This window comes from Camelus ferus, chromosome 4 (assembly GCF_009834535.1).
Source record: "Camelus ferus isolate YT-003-E chromosome 4, BCGSAC_Cfer_1.0, whole genome shotgun sequence".
In the NCBI taxonomy this organism is placed as follows: domain Eukaryota; kingdom Metazoa; phylum Chordata; class Mammalia; order Artiodactyla; family Camelidae; genus Camelus; species Camelus ferus.
Window position 1 is genome coordinate 59,146,032 of NC_045699.1, and position 20,280 is coordinate 59,166,311.

General features: G+C 51.5%; 1 protein-coding gene across 1 annotated transcript in view; it reads left to right on the plus strand.

The window, feature by feature from the left end:
* PAPPA (pappalysin 1) overlaps positions 1-20,280 on the plus strand; it is a 230,519-nt gene that overhangs the window by 179,131 nt on the left and 31,108 nt on the right. Inside the window, exons 16-18 of the mRNA XM_032478289.1 lie at positions 7,377-7,587; positions 8,223-8,394; positions 16,595-16,742. Coding sequence (XP_032334180.1) covers positions 7,377-7,587; positions 8,223-8,394; positions 16,595-16,742 — 531 coding nt within the window. The remainder of the gene's footprint in view (positions 1-7,376; positions 7,588-8,222; positions 8,395-16,594; positions 16,743-20,280) is intronic.

Consider the following 20,280-nt stretch of genomic DNA (forward strand, 5'->3'; position numbering starts at 1 on the left):
GAGGAGCCAGGACCCTCTCCTTTGCTTGGTTTATCAGAGGAGACATTGCCCCTTTATCAGATACCCAAAACCATATGTCACTCAAGCATGAGTCCTACCTTGGCGTCCACTCATTTCCACTCTATAGGACTTCTTTGGGGCATGGGGGATTTTGGAGGGAATTTGCAAATTCCCTGAAACTTAGATGTCCTATTACAGGCTCATGAGTTTTAGGCATTTAGATGATTGGAGAGAGTCAATAGTGTACCCAAATTTTCAAGGGGATACAGAACTTCAAAAGATTATCACACATGGTAGTATTCAGTTAAGTGTATTGACTGGGTAGCTGGATAAAAATTGATGAAAGTCATACCACAGGAAATGTTTCTTTTAAGAAATGAATGAAGGACCCAGCAAGGTCATAAACTGCCCCAAAAGAAAAGCAGGGCACATCTTCTGGGATACATCCCTAAGATCCTCTCATTTTTCACCCAAGAAGATTGAAATATAAAATTGTAGACATTTTATTTGAGCCTCTGTAAAGATTTAGATCAGAGTGACGTGAAGAGACCAGTGGAAATTGTAAACCCTTCATCTTCCAGGTTATCACCCTTGGCCTCGTTTGCCCAGACGTGGGGTGTATTAATAACTCCAGACTAGAAAAGCACACTTGTGCCCTCAATCAGAGGCCCTTGGGAAAGGGAGGTGTATAAATCAGCATTGATTATCAGAGCCCTCATTCAGCTAATAACAATCCTTAATCAGAGTGACTCAGGCCCTTCTGCCGCTGCTCCTCTGTTGACTCTGCTGGAGGGGGTGACCCCGCTGGGGAGACATGGCCCCAGGATAGTTGTTGATCCCAACTTTGCTTTTCTCTTGAGAATACAGGCGAGCATCTCTCCAGTGGCCACATTGACTCACCAGGTATTGGCATATCATGCCCCTTGGTTCTCAGCATCATCTGATGCTCAAATTCCAGGTCTGATGCCTCAGCTTGGGTCTGCTGGCAGCAACGAAGGGACATAGGTCCTGCTGTCTCTCACTTGAGCATCTTAATCATGCCTCTCTTCTTAAACCAGAAGATAAAGATCAAAACAAAATTTCCCCACTTTTTGTTTGCTTCCCTGTCCCGCTTTTATTTTTCCTTTCCCTGAAGCATGATTTCAGCAAAAGGAATGCGAGCTTTCGTCAGACAGTCTGGGATTCCACTCCTGGGTCTGCCCCAACTGTTTGATCTTAGGAGGGTAGTTTCACGTCTCTGAGCCCCAGTGCTCTTACTTGTAAAATGGGTGTAAGAGTGCCCACTCTGAAGGGTCATGTTGAGGATTAAAGAGCTGGTGTGTATAAAATCTCAGAGCAGGAGGAAGTCCCAGTAAATACTCGTCTCCAAGGGACACCTTGTGGGAATCTGTGGGGCAGCTGCTCTCTGCCCCAACCCCTTTGTCCCAGGGAGGCTTAGTCCTGGGAGCATGGAGACATGCTCGTCCTCGGCGCCCCTCTCAGGACCTGGGGGTTCGTGTCCTTGGAAGCAGCCACCAACCAGGAAAAGCACCGAGTGTGGCCCTAAAACTGGTTTAATGCGGGCAGCACCACAAACCCAATTGCTCCCTAGAATCCAGGTGAACTTTTCTTCACTATCCTGACTTCCACTTACATTCTGAGCCTTCTTCAAGATGGATGCAAAATAGTCTGTGAATTCACGTCCCTCGAGTCACTCCTGCCAAGGGCCTTTATGAAATGAGCAGTAAGAGCACAGACTGAGTCCACAAAAATGCATGAGAGAAAAAATACTCTCAGATTGAAAAAAAAAACAACAACTTCAAAATCAAAAATCATAAATGTTTAATTAAATGGCTAAAAATGCAACTTTACCTACATCACCTTGTCAACCTCAACTCAACCGTGTTGGGTGCACTTGGTGTCCACTCTGGAGCGGGGTTTCTAAAGTTAGCAGGCACTCAGCCGACAGAGAGCTTTTTCAAAGGCCTCCTGTTGGTCTCCTTCTGCCTGTTGTTGCCTTTGCTACCTCAATTTTGCCTGCCTGACCTCAGATTTAAAACTCAGTTTATTCCCTAGGGTCCAGAAGATACCCAAGACCATGGAGCATTTTCTAATTTCTTAGACTTAGAAGATAGGAACGTGAGCTGGGAGGACACGGGGAGTGGCCACATCCTGCAGGGTGCAGCAGTGAACCTTCTTCCCTGCCCTCAGCGCCCTTCCTCACCCCTTGCCCTCCCCCTCAGAATCCCGACAGGACCTCCCTCCCTCTAGGAATTTCACATCCCCTCTCCTCTCTCAGGCAGAGACCCCTTCATCTTGCTCAGAAGCAGATGGCGAGCCCGGGAGGATTCAGCTTTACCCCAAGGGTCTCATCGAGGCATCTTCCCCACAAAGACAGGGCCACCTCACAGAGGAGTTCTCGTCCCACTCCTGAGAGAAGGCTGCTTGCTTCATCTTACCACGCTAGTGCCTTGGAGATGGCGGGGTCTGGGATGTCATCAGGTCCAAACCGCCACTGGGTGTGGATGGTAAACCATGGCTCAGGTCATTCCCGGGGACGTGAGGGACTCAGTGGAGAAGCTGGTTCAGGATCACATAGCTGCTTACGAAGCTGCCTTTAGACGTGAGCAGTGATAAGAATACAGAGTAAGCATGAGTTTCAGCTCTTAGGTAATTCTTCCTGTCTCTCCCCCACCTCTTCCACTCTGAATGGTTGCTGAAGCTTCGAGGGTCAAGCCTATTCTTACTTCAGGGTTCTTACTTGCTGCCTCGGAAGCCCTTTGGCCTCTCCTAAACCATGTCCCTCAACCCAGAACTCCCATCAAACCCTGAAGCCTCAGAGCTGGGAGAAGCCTAGAGGTGATCAAAGCTAGTTATTTCACTTTGCAGTGCAGAAACTGAGGTCCCAGAGGGAAAGACATTTATGCAACGTTGGGACCAGAAGGTCACCCAGGGGTCCTGACCCTGGAAATGGTGCCCCCTTGCCAGGCACACGGTTCCCACCAGTCCGGTGAAATAACCTGACTTGCACCTGCTCTTTGCGTTCCCTGGCAACCTCCTGTACTGCAAGTGTCCAGCGTTCCAGGCTCGGTTCTCCCTCTTCTTAGGACATTCTCCACCAATTATCCCCAACTATGATTGCCTCTTAGAACATTCTTTTCCCTTTGTGTCTAACATATGGGACCACTTGGTTAAGAAATTGGGAAGTGAGAGACACCATTCTGGATCGTGGGGTAGGGATGGGGATGATGAAATCTTATTGTCTGACTAATTTTTATTTGGGGATCCTCCAATCATCCACATTCCTGATTCCATGAGATTCCCCCCGACCGCAATTCCTCTTTGGCTGTGCTCCTGGCTTAAAGCTCTGTTGTGGGGTCGGGAGGGCACTCGGCAGTCAGACAGACGTGGAGAGAACCCCAGTTCTAGTTTGAGCAGCTCACTTTCCCCCAGTTTCCTCACCTCCAAAATGGGATTAATGACAAACTGGGTCACTAGGAGGATCAAGGAGGTGGCTCCAGTAATTCTTCCTGGGCCTGCCTCATGGACTTAATACAGACAGCTATTGGGTAGAATTCCTTTCAGATACTTGAGGGGAAAAAAAATTGGACGATGAAACAATCAAAATGTAATCTGACTCACCCAGGCTGGAGCTGAGAGAACCCAGTTTTACTGAACGGATGACATACTTTCTGGGACTGCCAAGTCCAGCTCAGGCTTTCTCTTTAACAGCTTGGGATCCCAGGAGCCTAAACATGTGCCTTCAGGACGAAAAACAACAGAGGGTCACATGCTTCTCTTGATGCCTCATTTCCTCTGCCTCAGCTTCGCAGGCTGACTTTCTGCAGCCCCGGCACCAGCTGAGGCTCCTTCTCCACCTGTCCTCCTTGTCCTCCTTCCTCTTCTTGCTCTGTGACTCCTGTGAAGCTCAGTCTCTCACCAGGAGCAATGAAACCCAATCTCCTTCTTGTCCTCCCAGCACTAACCTTGGGTTAACGCAGCCTCCTGAATGCCGGTTTGTCCTTATCCCAGGCCCAGCTAGCTGCATTTTCGTTTTCTTAAAACAATACAGTGGCCGATACCCTTTCACATCCTAAAAAAAATATTAGAGCTGGACCAGAACTTAAAGACGGCTTTTGGTCTAGGGCCAGAGAGGTTAGGTGACTTGTTCAAGGTCACACGTAGGTTCATAATACTCCGTGCATTTAACAAATGGACGTGGGCCTACTATGTGCTTGGCACTAGGGTAGTTTCCGGAATAGAAGAATGAACACGATGCAGTTCCTGACCTTAGGCTATGTGCGTTGTCAGCACCATATGCGAGATACTAAGCAAACCAGACCTCGGTCTCCTGGTCTGTCCCTCTTTGTATTCTTCTCTAGGTTAACTTCAATCTTAAAGGCGCTCCCCCAAAAATGTGGTCTTCTGGGTACTCTTTTAAATAAAATAATAAAAATAGGTCTATCTCTTTTGACAGTACATTTATAATTATTTTAATACTCACTAGAGATTGAAATTTCCTTAGCCACATTTTATAGGCTGGGTGAGCAAGATTTATTTTCCTGACTTGAACCAATGAACAACCAAAAGTACAGGGTCAGATAACTTTTTGAAACCCAATCTCTGACTTCAGTGCTCTTTATCCTCAGCCAGAAACCCCAGACTCAGAAATACTTTCACCTTGCGTCCTGAGTCATGCTTCCCCAGGAAAGACAGGGAGGGGATTGAGAAAGGGAGGCATGGAAGGGACTGGAGCATCAAGGGTCTTCTTCTAAAGTCAGTACCTCTGTGGGCACCAGGAGCTCAGTCCCTCCAGGGAGGGATGGGAGACAGGGTAGAACATTCCTCAGAGTTACTGCAACTCTGGAAACTGCCATGCTAATCCAGCAGCTCCATCTCTGGTTGAGTGCTCCTTCCGGGAGCAATGACACCTCAGCACTGTGAGCTTGCCTGGTGTGCAGGCAGAGCCGGCCTCCGTGATCGGAACAGAAGACCTCTAGCAGCAGGTAGCTGCAGGTGCAGGAGGCATCCTTCAGAGTATAGAGGTCAGTGCCAAGGGGATGAGGGCAGAGCAGGGACAGCATGTGTCCTACCCTGCTTTCTTCAAAGCCACGCGGTGGATGCAGGGTGGTGGCTCCATGAGAGCCGCTGGGAGCATGGAAATGCTGATTCTGCACAATGCAGGGTCTGGTCTCCTGGATTTCCTTTGTTGCGGGGCGGGGGCATGTCCATGGTCCTGAACCGCCAGTTCCTGCTTTTAGCGTCGTTCTCCTTTGGACTGTGGTGCAAGGTTAACTCCTATTTACCCTCTCCTAGAATTTACATTTCTGGTTTGCATTTTCTCTCTTGACTAACATTTTGCAATTTTTGCTTTAGCCTGCCCCCAAAGAAGCATGACTTCCATTTCACAATTTACGATTCGCATAGCTGCTAGGGCGCACTTATTTTTAAAGAATCTCAGCACTCTTCCCAGAGATCCTCTATCCTTCTTGGGAAGTATAGAGAGGGTGTTCTCCCCTTGTCTTTTGTGACTTCCCTGCTCCCTAAGCTCTCGCTGTGTCTGGGCACTCTGAAACACCGCCCCAGTCACGAGGGCTGTGCAAAAGAAAAGCAGTTTGCAGTTGCTGGTGTTTGAGAGCTTCTTCCAGATAAATCATCCTCTCACACCCTGTATTCTTTTTACTTGATGTAGAAATAGCTGTAGTTTGCAGTGTCACCGTTTATCAGTGTGGAATCCTCTGTGGGGCTTACGGACCCTAAGTTGTCTTTTGCTCATCAGACGGCTCCCACTGACCGGGGGGAAAGGAGGAAAGTGAACAGGGAGGGAAGCTGCGAGAAGCCTACGTGGCCTCTCACCTTTCTTCTTTTTCCTGCTTTATTTCTTTCCGTGGTACTTCCCGCCTTCTAGCACACTAAATGGTTTGCTTTCTTAGGATAATGTATTTCGTCTCTCCCTAGTCCCTAGAACATAAGCTCCAAGGGGGCAGGGCTTGCGTTTTGTTTTGTTCACTGCTTTGTCCCAACATAGACAAGAGGAGCCGGCACCTAGGAAGCACTAAATCGATGCTTGTTGGATGAATGAAGGTGTCTGTCCTGTCGGATCTGCTGACGGAGGCAAAGATTAGGAGGAGGGAGGAGGGGAGGAAGAAGAGAAGGGACCTGATGGAGGGAGAAGCAAATCAGGAATTTAGCAGCTCTTTTCTGGACAGTGTTCATAAATGTTTCATTTTATCTTCTCATCACCACGAAAGGCGGGGGCACTCGCTTTCTTTCCCTAAATAGGAGGCTTGGGGCTTGGGTCTCTCAGAATACACACGCATCGAGGGCTCTGCTGAGCACGCGTAGTCAACTCCCTACTAAAAACCACAGCTGTCTTTGTAGTTACACAGAATTGGCCTTGAACTTCACTTTTGTCTTTTGCTAACCATGAGAACTTGGTCAAGTCACTTGCCTTGCTAAGTCTCTGCAAGTGGGAGTTGTCACCCCAAGAGCACTGGTGTGAGAGTAAATGCAATCACGTATCAGAAGTACTCAGTGCGTTGTAAATGATCAGTAAGTGTCAGTGTAGTCCCTATCACCCCTCCAGCTTCCAAGTCCTGGAGCCTCCCATGTGCTTCCAGCCCTGGTTGTCAGCACCTTTCAAGAATAACTGGGAAGAGGAGAGTTTGGTTGAGAGACCCAAGTTTCAAGTCCATCTCTAATTGTCTTGGGGAGGTTTTGGGCAGGCTGTGCATGGATAATATACGACCTGGCAGGGGAAAGCCGACTCCCCGTCTTTTACTTTTACTTGTAACGTTCCCCATCAGGCCAGCTTCCCGATGGCCATCAGCACGTCTGTCAGAGCTGGCGCGGGCTACAGGGGACGTGCTCATCTCTCAGCTGCTTTGGCAAAACTTCACTGAATATAGGGGCCCGAGAAGAAAATCAAACCTCCAGATACCACGACACTGTCACTTCCAGGCATGAGGGGGGCGAGGACAAGTACAAGGGAGCAGGGCCCAGAGAAGGAGCAGCAGCTGGAGGTCACACAGCACACGGATCTCAGAGCCCCGAGTGTGTTCCCATCGGAGCCAACTCTGCCAATTGTTAGAAGGCAAGCGCCTTCATCTCTGGGCTCCAGTGCTCACCTGGCAAAGCCAGGAGGATGGATGGAAGGATTATGAAGTTCTCTTTTCTACGGAGTGTAAGAGGTTCAGAATGAGGAGTCAGGAGCCTTGAGTTGTAATTCGCTATAGACGTGGGGTCAGTCAACCCTGAAGTTGCATCTCCTCTGCTTTGTGGCAGCTCCCCCTCTCCCTAGGTTCCTCAGTTGTAAGTGGAACTACATTTGGGAGGCCCTCTGGTTCTTCAGGTTGTCTGCCCTCCCTCCGCTGACCCCGCCTGCTTGTGTCCTCCAGGCAGCAGCAGCCTCCTGACCTGTATGGAGGATGGGCTGTGGTCCTTCCCGGAGGCCCTGTGCGAGCTCATGTGCCTGGCTCCACCCCCGGTGCCCAACGCGGACCTCCAGACGGCCCGGTGCCGAGAGAACAAGCACAAGGTGGGCTCTTTCTGCAAGTACAAGTGCAAACCTGGATACCACGTGCCCGGCTCCTCCCGGAAGTCAAAGAAGTAAGTGTGGCTGCAAAGGCCGACCCCCAGGTTCCGGGGAGGAGGAGAGCCAGGTCTGGCTGTCTGGTTAGAAGGAAGCGCTCCTTTCTTTACTGGTGGCAGTACCCTCCACTCATCCCATTCTCTTCACTGAGACTCTAGAAGGACATTATTACTAACTGCTTACTGGCTGTGTGACCTCAGGCAAGTGACTTCACTTCTCTGGGCCTCTATTTTTCAGCAATAAGACGGGGATGATGATAACGGTTACCACAGGAGAAAGTGCTGAGGATAGAATAGGATGTGTATGCAAAGTGCTCGCAGAGTGCCTGGCACGTCGTAGGTGGTGGGCATTGGTATCGTCATGCCAACCCATCAGCACACTCCGGAAGGAAGGGAGAGGAGACGGGCTAGCAGGGCTTGGATTTTACGTCAGTCCACGTGTAACTGTGAGAGGGTGTGAAACTCCTGCTTGGCCCTGAGGAAGGAGTCCTGTGAACCCCTGCACATCCCCCCTACCACCCCAGGCAGGGAATCAGGAATGGGCAAGGGAAACCAGAAGCCAGCTGGCTCCAGAGAAACGTGGGGGTTTGGGTTGAGCATGGCTCCAGCCACCTGGTCCTTGAGGTATCTCTTCTTTCATCTCTTCCTTGAAGACGAGCCTTCAAGACCCAGTGTACCCAAGATGGCAGCTGGCAGGAGGGAGCTTGCGTTCCCGTGACATGTGACCCTCCCCCCGCCAAATTCCACGGGCTCTACCAGTGCACCGACGGCTTCCAGTTCAACAGCGAGTGTCGGATCAAGTGTGAAGACAGCGATGCCGCCCAGGTAAGACTCCTCGGTCCTGAGGACAATACTTAGGCCCCTCTCCTCTCTGCTGACCAAAGACCAGCCTGTATTTTAAGAACCTCCTCCTCCAGGAAGCTACAGGCGTCAGAATTGCATAGTGGCAATAGCAGAATGCGGAAGTCAAGAAACTGGGTTCTCAGGACCTCCCTTTGTAATCTCTCTGAGCCTCGTTTTCCTACCCGTGACACTGTATTTTATTGGTTCAGAGATCCTTACCTTTGAACAAATTTTAGCATTGGAACCCTTATGAAAGAAATCATATATGAAACCCCAGTGTATGAATTTGATCAAAGTTAGGGAGTAGCCAGAACTGTTTTGCCAGATTTCTACCACCATCACCATCACTGAAATGTTTAAAATCAAGACTTCCAATATCTTGAGACATCCGTTGGTTCCTCAAGCATAAGGAGGAAGGGAACCATCTTTAGACTAGATGCACAGGTATGAGAATACTATGGAAGAAGGAAGAAGAGAAGGAGATGGCAGACATTTGAATCTTATCTCAACTCAAGTCCAGCACTCCTGCCGGCCCTGCTGAAGACGTTCTGTGAATGTATTTTCCGTAATCCTTCCACCTGCTCCTCCACCCCCACCCACTAACATGGGAGGGAACCAAGAGTAGGAAAGAGAAATGAGAGGCCAGCTAGCTCCAAAGAAGACTGATGTCCACAGGGAGCCTCAGCCTTGACAGAGCCAACCATGTAGTGTTGACGTCTCAAGCCCCATGACTCACAGGTGTGCAAGGATCTTCACTCAGGTGAGGCCAGAGTTCAGCCAACTGGGCCCTAGTGCACATTTCTCCCCCAGTCAGTCCTTAGTTGTTATCGGCATCTGCCAAATACCAGATGCTGCCAAAGTACCATCCTCAACTCTTCTCCTCCTGCTCCCACGTCCAAAAAGTGACCAAGTCCCACCCATTCTCCCTCTAAGATATCTGATGCTGTTCCCGTGCACCCCAGTGCCACCACCCTAACTCAGGCTTCCAACATCGTTCTCCTGGGCCACCATGCAGCTTCCTGACCAGCCCCCTGCTTTCACACTCTTGATCGTCTCCAGCATGTTGTCCACATTTCGGCCAGAGTGGTATGTTTAGAGCACAGATGTGATCATGAGAGCTTCCCTGCTCAAAGCCCTTTGTGAACCAGTGACCCCCATCTGCCTTAGGGTAAAGTCCCAACTTCACATTCAGAGCCTCTCCCCCCGTCACCAGTAAGACTGATCTCCCTTCACCTTGGCATTCTCTGTTAAAGAGCTCCTCTCACCTTTTCCAGCCACCTCACTCCTAACCATCCTTCACAGTTCAGCCCAGGCACCTCTTCCTCCAGGAACCTTTTCCTGACCCTTCCGCTGTGGGCTCTGTGCCCCTCCTGGGGGTACCCCCTTCACAGCATCGACCACACTGCAATGTCATTCATTTCACATTCCCCTACTAGGTTGTGAAATGCCTAACCACAACATTAATTGTCTCTGCATTTTCAGAACTTGGGACAGTGCCAATCACCTAGTAGGTGCTCAGGAAGTGGCAGGGCATGAGAAAGAGATGCAGGGAACATGCAGGCCAGTCTCCTTATTGTCCAGATGAGAAAGTAACTCAACCACCCAAAGTGACACAGCTGGTGTCAGCTGCATCAGAATCAGAACCCAGGTTCCCCCAACTGTGGACAGACTGAATCCAATAGGCACTACCTGAAAATCCTCAGAAGTGCGCACCCAGGGATGTCTGTGTACCTGTCTCCTCCCGTCCTCAGCTGCAGGAAAGCAGAAGCCAGGGCGGGACATGCTCAGGCCAGAGATTGCCATGGCCTCACGCAGCCCATCAACTTCCCTCTCACTCCTTTGCAGAAAACTGTTGCTAACAGTTACCCAAACTGCTGAGCCAAATAATATCCTGGCCGTAGTTGTATTATCAAACCGAAACCCAGTCTGCCTGGGGCCTGCCAAGTACCTTTCATGGCCAGTTTGTATTTAAAGGGGAGGAAAATGTAAATTTATCAGACGACTCAAGCAGTTCTGTTTGGCAACGGGCGGAGTGGCCAGACGCAAAGGAGCAGGGTATTGCTTGCCGGCCGAAAGAATGAGGGAACGCGTGCCAAATGGGCTCCTCACACAACTGGCGTTTCTAGTTTGTACTGCAAATGAATTTCCTCTACCCTCAGACCAGGGGCCTGAGAGCCAAATCTAGTATTCACCTCAGATCCCCTCTTGCTGCCTGTAAACACAGCCGAAACTTACGGCTCAGAGGATCTTGAATTGAACAGCTTGTATGGAGCAGGAAGTCTTTGCTTTCCAAACAAGTCCCAGATCCTGGCAGGAGAGGACGGGGGCTGTTGTGGGGGAGGTTTGCATACTCCTTCCCGCTGCCACTAAAAGCGGCTTAACCAATCAAACCTCGACTTCATTCATTCCCTGGGAGCCAGTATGATGCTGGATCTGGACTCGGAGTTTGAATCCTGGCTCTACCACTTACTAGCTGTAGGACTTGGGAAAGTGATTTAACTCTTTCAGCTTCAGTTTCCCCATGCATAAAATGGGGGAGCGGGGGAGAATACTACCCACCTCATGGTTTGTGAGGATTAAAGTAGGGCATGTCTATGCGTTACCCCTGGAATTGTGCAGTGCACAACCTGTGCCACCATACTTGGCAGCCCTGGGAAACACACAAATGAACTAGTCTGCCTTTAATGTCACTTCTAGTGGAGAGAATCCATGATGCTCTGTGTGGACTCCTTCAGAACCTGGAAACAAACACAATGGCTTGAAAGTTAGCCCTCTTTTGGCAACTAGCCCCAGAAAGTCATCCATCATGCATGAGGCCAGGGAATAGGTTGACCAATAGGAACCACAGGGAGACCTGATCTCTTGCTCAAATAAGCCTGTAGGATATATAGATTTTCTAGACTAGCACTGCCCAGTAGAACTTTCTGTTACAATGAAAATGTTCTGTATCTGTGCTGTGCAATCTGGTGACCACTAGCCATGTGTGGCTGTCTAGCACTGGAAACATGGCTGAGTGACTGAGTATTCTGGTTTATTTCATTTTAAATACTTCAAATTTAAATGTAAACCACTGCACTTGTACAGTGGCTACCATATTGGACAGCTCAGCTCAAGAATTTATAGTGCTAGACAGAGAATCTTCATAAGACAGAGAATCTTCATAATAGGAGCTTTTTTATTTTTAAGTGTTTCCTGAATGCCAAACTGGATCTGCAAATTTTCTCTCATTTTTGACAACTCACAATACATCTCTGAAAAAGAAACAATATGCCCATTTTACAGATGAGGAAAGAAGGTTTGGGAGGTCAAGCTCTTGCCCATGGTTATGAGTTAGTAGGTAGTGCTAACTGGCTTTCCAGTCCTGTTTATTCCACTGCCTCCTAACATTTCCATGGCAGGTGAATGGCAAAGGCAGGAATTCCATCTCCAGGCAACTGGGGAGTAGTGCTCATTGTCTCAGCATTTAATCCAGCTCAGATGCTCCTGAACTGTTGGAGGTGTTAACTCAGGCCTCGTTCTGTGTGAAAAGCACTGTGAAGGCTTTGTAGGTGATTAGGGGAGCAAGCTGTCTTGGGATGGAGACAGAATCTGTGGGCGATGCATGCTTAAGGGCTGCAGCAGGAGAGGAGGAAGCTAAATATGCTTTGTGCACCAACTCATGCACTCCGTGGAGGGTTTCAGCAACTCAGCAGGAGGTGGAGGGAAAGGGTAGGAGTGGAGCGAGAGATGCACCCAGTTCTTTGCACGGGTCACAGAGGGTGGCTGTAAAAGCCTTTCTGCCACTGGGGGTGTGCTGCTGCCCCCGCCTTTCTGGCTTCTAATCTGGACATAGCACAGCCCTCACAGGTACAGTGCCTCCCCAGGCAGTGGCAGCTTCTAGTTTCAGGGTTGTCATGTGCTTGCCCATGAACGCAGGGCTTCCTAGAGGAAGCCAGAAACATCCCAGGTCTGTGTGATGTTAGAGGTAGGCACAACCTCAGAGATCTCCCTCTGCAACCCACTTATTTTACAGATGTGACCACTGGAGCCCAGAGAGGGAGAGGGACCTACCCCAAGTCACATAGCAAGTTACCAGCAGAGTCAGATCTTAGACAGTCTCAGCTCTCCTAACCAAGTCATTACACAAACCACGTTTTCTGCCCATCTTTACTCCTAGAGCCACATGTCACCCCTGTATCTTACTGGGATGAAGCAAAATGCATGTGAGGCCATTGACTGGACACCAAGGCAAATAATGAACAGCAGCTACGATTTATTGAGCATTTACTACACACCAGCCTCTGGGCCAAGTGCTTTACGCAGACTACTTTACACAGCATCTGGCATTACTGTCCCATTCTGCAGATGAGGAAGGCGTGGTTCAGTGAGGCAGAGTGGCTCGCCCCACCTTGTACAACTAGGAAGTCCAGGTAGAACTGAGAGTCCTGTTATTAGGTCAGCTGCCTATTTATACCCTGCACTGCACTTCCTGGCTCTGCCTTGCTCTGATGCTGCCACATTTCTCTCTGCCAACGTGTTTACTTTCATTTCTGCTAAGTAGAGGATGTCTAGGTCTCCCTCCCGCTCCTCCCCAGCCCCTCCTCCCTACCCCTCCTCCCCTCCACAGAGGCTCACGGTAGGAGGCCAGCACTGGCGACCTCCATGACTTGGGCCTGCTGACTCCCTATTCTGGCTGCTGCCATTTCTAAAATGTGGGCAATGGTTGGGCTAATTCTGGAGTTCCCTTGGAGACAGTACAACAGAGCAGTTAAGGGCTTAGCTAACACTTGGAGAGCTCCATGTGTGTGTTAAGCTCTAAACACTTCATATAACCCAACTCACTTGATCCTCATGATGACTTTTGCCCAGACAGTGGACTCAGGGCTCATTTAACAATTGGGGAAATTGAGGCACAGAGAAGTTAAGGTACGTCCCCAAGTCCACACAGCTGGAAGGTGGCAGAGATGGGATTCGAACCTGGACACTTTGGCTTGAGTCCATACTCTTAACCATCACACCAACATCATTTAAAAATTCACTTTTTCCTTCCTAGCTAAGCCTCAGTTTCCAAATCTGTAAAAGGAATATAATTTCTACAGAAGCTACATTGTTAAAAGCATTTTTAAATGTGTCTAAAACACTTGGCGCATAATAGGTATTTGATAATGTGATTATTGCATGCCTTTGGCTCTTTGGGGACCTGCATAGCTAAAGAGAGTTGGCGAGGGCACAGTATGCTTTTTTACAGGCGGGTGAACAGGCAGAGAGACACAAGATGCTGAGGGATGTTCAGTTTCACCCTAGTGTGCAGAATTATGCATTCAGAGCCCAGTGCCCGCAGTGGGTCCCCTGCCTGTGGTCTCTGGTCTTCCCAGGTTGGGAAGACCTCAGTGTCAGGTCTTCTAGACCCAACTTCATGGATCTACCCTGAGGATTGGTACCAAGTGGCAGGCAGCCCTGAGTGCACCAAGATCTGTTCCCGAAGGAGGATTCAGAATCCAGAGAGGCCCCAGAAAGTCTGCTGTGCAGGGGACCCAGCAGGGGCAAAGGCGTGGGGAAGGGGAACAGGAGAAGTGTGCAGGAGAGACAGGTGACCACAGACTAGAAGGGAGGATGTGAGTGTAGCAAGAGGTGGGGCTGGACCCGTCGCCGGGGTTCCGCTGTTGAAGCCCTGGACTCCCGGCCCTCGAGTCCGCCTGGTTTGGCAGACTTTTGAAATACTGATTTAGTTGCAGCAGAAAGTGCCGGATGAACTGGGTAGGAGGCAGAGAGACTAAAGGCAGTGAGACCCCTGTCTTTATGTTCCCACCTTCTGTTGTGGAGCCTCCCCAGTTTGGATTCCCTGAGCAGATTCCAGCCAGTTCTAACAGTCTCTCTTGCAAACCGAGCTCCCCAGCCAGCTCTGGCCCACGCGGTGCTGAGGTCTGCAGCCCTTGAGGGGCTGGAGGCCAGACGCATCATAGGCCCAGGCCAAGGCTGCAGGAAATTGGGGTCAATGTCCTACTCCCCTGAGGGCCCGACGGAATCATGGGGCCTGGGGCTCTGGGAGGGAGAGTCGGGGTTCTCTGAAGCCATGCAAAGCCGAGTTCACGCAGAACCGCTGTGGGTGGACTCAGCAAGCCGTCTCACAGCTGCGTGCTCCGGACGGGCCACCCTTCTCTGTGGCCACAGACGTTTCCACCGTTTCGGACCGTCCTCATGCTGGCCCACGTGAGGCCCTGAGAGGGGCCCCCTTTCTCTTCTAATTCCTGTCTCCTTGCAGCTGTGTTCTCAGACAGGGGCACTCAGCCGGCACCAGCCCTTTCCAAGAGTTTATCATCTCATACGTGCACACTCATTCATTTATTCTCTTATTCATTCATTTCTTCATTGGCTAATTTATTTCCTCATCCATGCACTCATTTCTCTTCTTGTGTTTTAAACAAATTCATCCTATACCTCCCCACCCATTCACCTCATTTTCTGCTAAACAGGTCTTGAATGAACAGAAACAGCTATTGAGTGATGACTGAGTGGACCGAGTGGCCAGGACCTGCTAGGTGCTATGGAAGGCCCTGGGGCTGCAGGGATGGCCAGGGTGCCCTCCTGGGCCTTAAGGAGCTCATCACCTAGGAGGGAGCAGAGGATAAACACAGGGGAGATAGGTGTCAGAGACCTTAGGGCGTACACTCTGCAGCACTGGGGTGGCGTTAGGACAGGATGGCTTGTGCCAGTGTTTGGGCAAGGAGGCAGAGGGAGGAGATGGAGTGGACAGACGGGGCAGCATGTGCAGAAGCAGGGCCATGTGAAACCTCATACAGTGCCTTCGAGATTGCAGGCAGTTGACGAAGTTCAAGGTTGGCAGTGGTGCTGGGGGAGCAAGGAGCTGGAGAATTAGGCGGAGTTAAGGCTGCGTGGGCTCTGGAGGCCAGACACAGGAGTGTGAATGGAAGCTGAAGGCACGGGAGCCATTCCACAGATGCTTTCATCAGTGGAGCTCGGTCAGCTCCTCTGCTCTCATGTGGAGTTTGCCTCCTATTGTAAACTTGAAAGAGGGAAACAATAGATAGCTTATTCTCAGGTACATTGAGCTCCCTGTGCAGAAAATACCCATGGTTCTCCATTTCCAAGGGGTAGAATTCCAAACGCCGTAAGCGGACATTTAAGGCCCCACACTTTACCTGCCTAACCAGCCCATCCTGCCTGACCTCTCCTTCTCAAACTTGTGTATACCCTTGACCTTCCAGCAATGTCCTGCCCTCCCTGTTCTGCCTGATTCTACACATCCCTGAAAACTTTTCCAAGTATCACCTCCTCTGAGAGGCCTTCCCTGCTTGCCCCTCACATCCACTCCTCTCTGTGCACAAAGCCCAGTCACACTGACGTGACTGTCTCTCCTCCGGACTCCCTGGGGCAGAGGCCAGCTCGCTTCACTTCTGGACCCCACAGAGTGGAGCCCAGAGTAGAGACTAAGAAGTGATCCTTGGTTCTGAAATTTCGACAGAGCTGGCCCTCCCATTAGAATCTCAGATATGGAAAGCGGCTTGGAGAAATGACCATGATGCAAGTTCCACTTGCCTAAGACTTTGCAGAAGATTGAGAACTGGGGTATTGCTTATTTTAGAGAATCAGGAGCCGGGGAAAGGCACAGATAGACGTATCCCACACCACCTCCTCAGTGCCGTGACTGCTGGAATGGAAAGGAATGGAATGAAATGGAACAGAAGGAAGGAAGGGAAAGCCCAGAAGAGAAAGCTTCTCAGCGGGGCCAAGGTGGCCTCGTCCAGCCAGCCAGAGCCCAGGGCCTGGGACACGGTCTCATGGGCTGAGAGGAAACGAGCTTTGGTGCGTGCCCACCTCCTCACGGACAGCTCCAGGACCCACCCTCACTCCCTGTGCACGTCCACGTGGTGCATGCGGCCCCCACCTTCTCAGTGAAAACGCCGACAGACAAAACAGATTCCTCTGACCAAAATCCCTGAAAGAACACTGCGAGGATTTAGGAAGCCTGGGAGTTAAACTCTCTGGGAAGCTTTGAGCAAGTTTCTCCCCACCCCGAGCCTTGTTTCCTCCTGCAGTGCCTGTGTGCGGTGGCTGGGTGTGCACCTAGGTTCAGGGCTTGTTCTGGAACACTTTCAGAGCTCGGGGGTAGGGGCATGTTGAGGGGCTTGTCCTGTGGAGGGCGGGAGTCTCTCCTGGTCCTCACTGTGTGTCTGCTGTTCAGGGTCCCGGGAGCAATGTCATCCACTGCCGGAAGGACGGCACCTGGAACGGGTCCTTCCACATCTGCCAGGAGATGCAAGGCCAGTGCTCGGCCCCGGGCCAGCTCAACAGCAACCTCAAGCTGCAGTGCCCCGAAGGCTACGCCATAGGTACGCCGGGCGCTGGGCACGAGCTGCGGGAGGGCACGTCCTTCCAGGGGTGTGGGGGCTCACACCTCGCTGGGGAACTGGGCTCCCCTCCCGTGTGAGGCCCTGCGAGAGGCACTGGGGATGTGAAGATGAAGGAGACCAGGCCCTGTCCTCCCAGAGCGAGCTTGGAGGGCACGGATGTTGGCGAGGCAGTGATGGGCAAGCGTGCAGTTACACTGGACTACGGGCAGGCTGACCGGTGCCTCAGGGCACGTGGATGGCTCCCAGAGCAAGGGGTGCTTGCACAGGGATCTGCTGGAGCTCGCTGGGCAAGAGGTGGCATTCCAGACGGAAGGGATCCTGCGGCAAAGGGAGGGAGATACGAAAACACACATCCTATTTAGGGAAGCGATAGTGGTCCATGGCAGCTGCCTTTGTTATTAACCTTAAAATGTGCAGAATGCTGATCGCTTGTCATACCGACTACGGGTCAGGGCTGCTTGGCGCTTACCCTCTCAGCGCCTTCTCCCAGAGGGGGACAGTGAGGCGCAAAGGGAAAGCAGAACACGCCCGAACCCCGAGACCGCTCCTTCTCCAAAGCCCGCGCTCTTTCTGTGGCATTTTAGTTGCCTCCAAAAGAAGGATATGCAGTGTTTTCAAAATATTATTTGCGGGGCCAGAGGCCGGCTCATGCAATGAAGGGAGGCAACCTGGCGTTTGATGCCAGGGGTTTGCCTGGTTGACACCAGGCGTCTGGGCAGATGATTAATCATAGGCTCCCTGCTTCCTGGGTATCTGGGCGTGACGGAGGCTGACCTCAGTGGAGGGCCGGGACACCGACCTCTTGGGCTGATTCCCTAATTGACCATGATGAAAAGCCCAGGGAATTGGGTGTCCTTTCTCATGGCCAGTGTGATTTATGGGACAATCACCAGGGATGTCTGGAGCAGAAGGTTATCTGTGCACACACTCACTCCCAGTCACACAGAGCAGTGTGTTCCTCACCCAGTAAAAGGCGTTATCATTTCATGTCCAGAAGGGAGGCCAGTGACTGGAGAGCAAAGTGGGGAGGGGCCTGACCGCTTCCTGTTTAAGACAGAAACACGTAGCGTCAGAGCACGGAGGTTCTTCGCCTGAACTCCAAGTAGGGATCAGCAGCCTGCGTTAGTCCAGGGTGGGGTTAGGGAACCTCCTAGGTTGCTCTCCCTGGTGGTTAGGAAGGCACTTCGGGGGCTTACAGAGCCACCAGTCCAAAGGGCCCTGACCAGGAGGGTTGTAGAGGTGGGATCTTGTGGGGCCTGCCAAGGTAGGCATCCTAGGAAGTTGGGACAACAGGCGTAACGATGGTGAGTCACATCGGCTGTTCCATCCTAAGGCCAAGGCCGTCTCCTCTCCATCATTCCTGATGAGTGTGCGTGGCTCTGGACGCTTCTGTGATGGGGTCCCTGCCCCCAGCTCAACCAGAACATGCACGTGAATCTCAGTCATGCTCGTGACTGGCATTGAGCAACACTGGGGGGGAATTCTAATTAAAAACAGATCTCCTGTCTGTCTGCATCCACTGGCACGTTCAAGTGCGTGTATTCACGTGTGCGTAAATGAACACAAGCACGAAAGCTTAATAACCAGACGCAGACACACACACCCTGCCGTGAGCACGTGCGCAGCACGTACGCATCAGCCAGACCGGCGCAAATACATCACCCGCACAAGCACACACGCGTATACCTACACATGGCTCGCACACACGTACACAAATACATCGTGTGGCCACTATGGACACATGTTGTATGTGCATGTCGCAGGCACACGCAAGTGAGCTAGAATGCCTGGCTCTCTGCTGGCCCACAGAATGGTCAAGAGGCAGCGGGAGGGGTAACAGTAGCATTCCTTTCCAACTGAGCTTTGTCATGGTCAAAGCAGAGAGGGAAAGCAATCCATCCAACACTGGGACCTGAGTGCTTCTGTCCTCTGTACCCCGAGTTCCCACTGCCAGGCAGACGCCGGTTTTATGAATGAGGTGGTCTGGGTGGGCGGTGGGCTGGTGGGGGCACACGGGGAGAGCTGGGAGAGCAGAAGCAGCCTGGGGCACTGGGGGAGAAGGCAGGAGGTGGTGGGGGAGAGGCTTCCCTCCCTGACTCCCCAGCTCTGCCCCCCTCCTCACCTCCAGACGCCCCTCCCCATCTGTCCACTCCCGGGCTGGGACCCTCCCTAGGGAGAGCCCACCTCATCAGAGAGGGACTCAGCCAAAGGCTTCATAAGCAGGGGTGAGGTGTGTGTCTGGCTTGGGGGCTGGCGACCACATTCTAGAGTCGCCCCAGAAGCTCCCTCCGGCCCCTCCCCAAGCGCCCCAGCGGCGGCGGTGGCAGTGAGGAGCCCTCAGAAAGTTGCTGCTGCCACCAAGGCTGCTGCCACCTTCCCTGCTCCTCCCGGGAAGGAGAGGCGGGGGCCTGGTGAGATCACCACTCTGTAATGATGCCAATTAGGGCTCATATATCACAACACAGCAGCCCGCCGAGCCTCCGGAGCCCAGAGAGCTGCAGCCTGGGGGAGGGGCGCACAGCGGAGGAGCCCAGGGCTGCGTGTCTGCACCCCTGGGCAGCGCGGGCCTCCTGTGCTGACCAGGCTTTTTTCTTTTTTTCCCCCTTTGGGATAAGATGGCTTTTGCCATTTCTCAGATCTTCTTTATTCAAGAGAATTTTATCACTGCGGACTTGCTGTATCCTTGGTCCCTAGACGCTTCAGAGCTGAGCTTGTGACAGACGCGCACCACTGAGTCCCTGACAGCTTGGTGACTCCCCTTCATTCTCATCACACTTTTTTTGGCTTTTTGCCTGTCCCCCATTTATGTTCTCTCTTCTGACCCTTCACCCCTCTCCATTCCTCCCTCCTCCGTGTGTCCCAGTGCCCACCCTGGGGCTGGGCAGTCAGAGGCGTGGGCTCTCCTCCGTGGCCCTTGCTTGCCGCTCTGTGAGCCCAGCTCTGCACACCGTAGTCTCTCACCTCTGAGATGGGTGTGGTGACACTGGTCTCGCCCTGGGCTGGCGGTGAGTGACAGATGAAAACCTGACAAGACCAGGACCCCTCCACCATACCCCCCTGTTCTGGGTTCAGTGTCCCCACGTTTAAAGTAAAGAGATTCTAAAGATTTCCTGGACCTGCCACCCTACGCTTGCCTCCTCTTCAGACTTTGTGAGTCTCTTAGATTGAAGAGGATGACAAGATGGCAACAAGAAGGGCCCTGGGTGGATAAACTCTATATACATCTATAAGGATCTATGTATATACATGCGCACATATGCACATGCATATAAACCTACCTTGTGTATGCACACACACTCGTCTGGAAGGGAGCCTTTAGAATGGCGAACAGCGTAGGGTACTTTTTAAGAGGGTTGACGCTTGTGAACCATTTAGTGTTCAAGAGTGGTCCTGGCACGAAGGCAGGGGAGTGACCTCCTTGGTGGCCTGGTCAGATTCTGACACATCAATTTTTTGCTTATATGAATTAGCACCTTTTTGGAGTCCTTGGGACATCTCATGGGATAAGCTTGCTTTT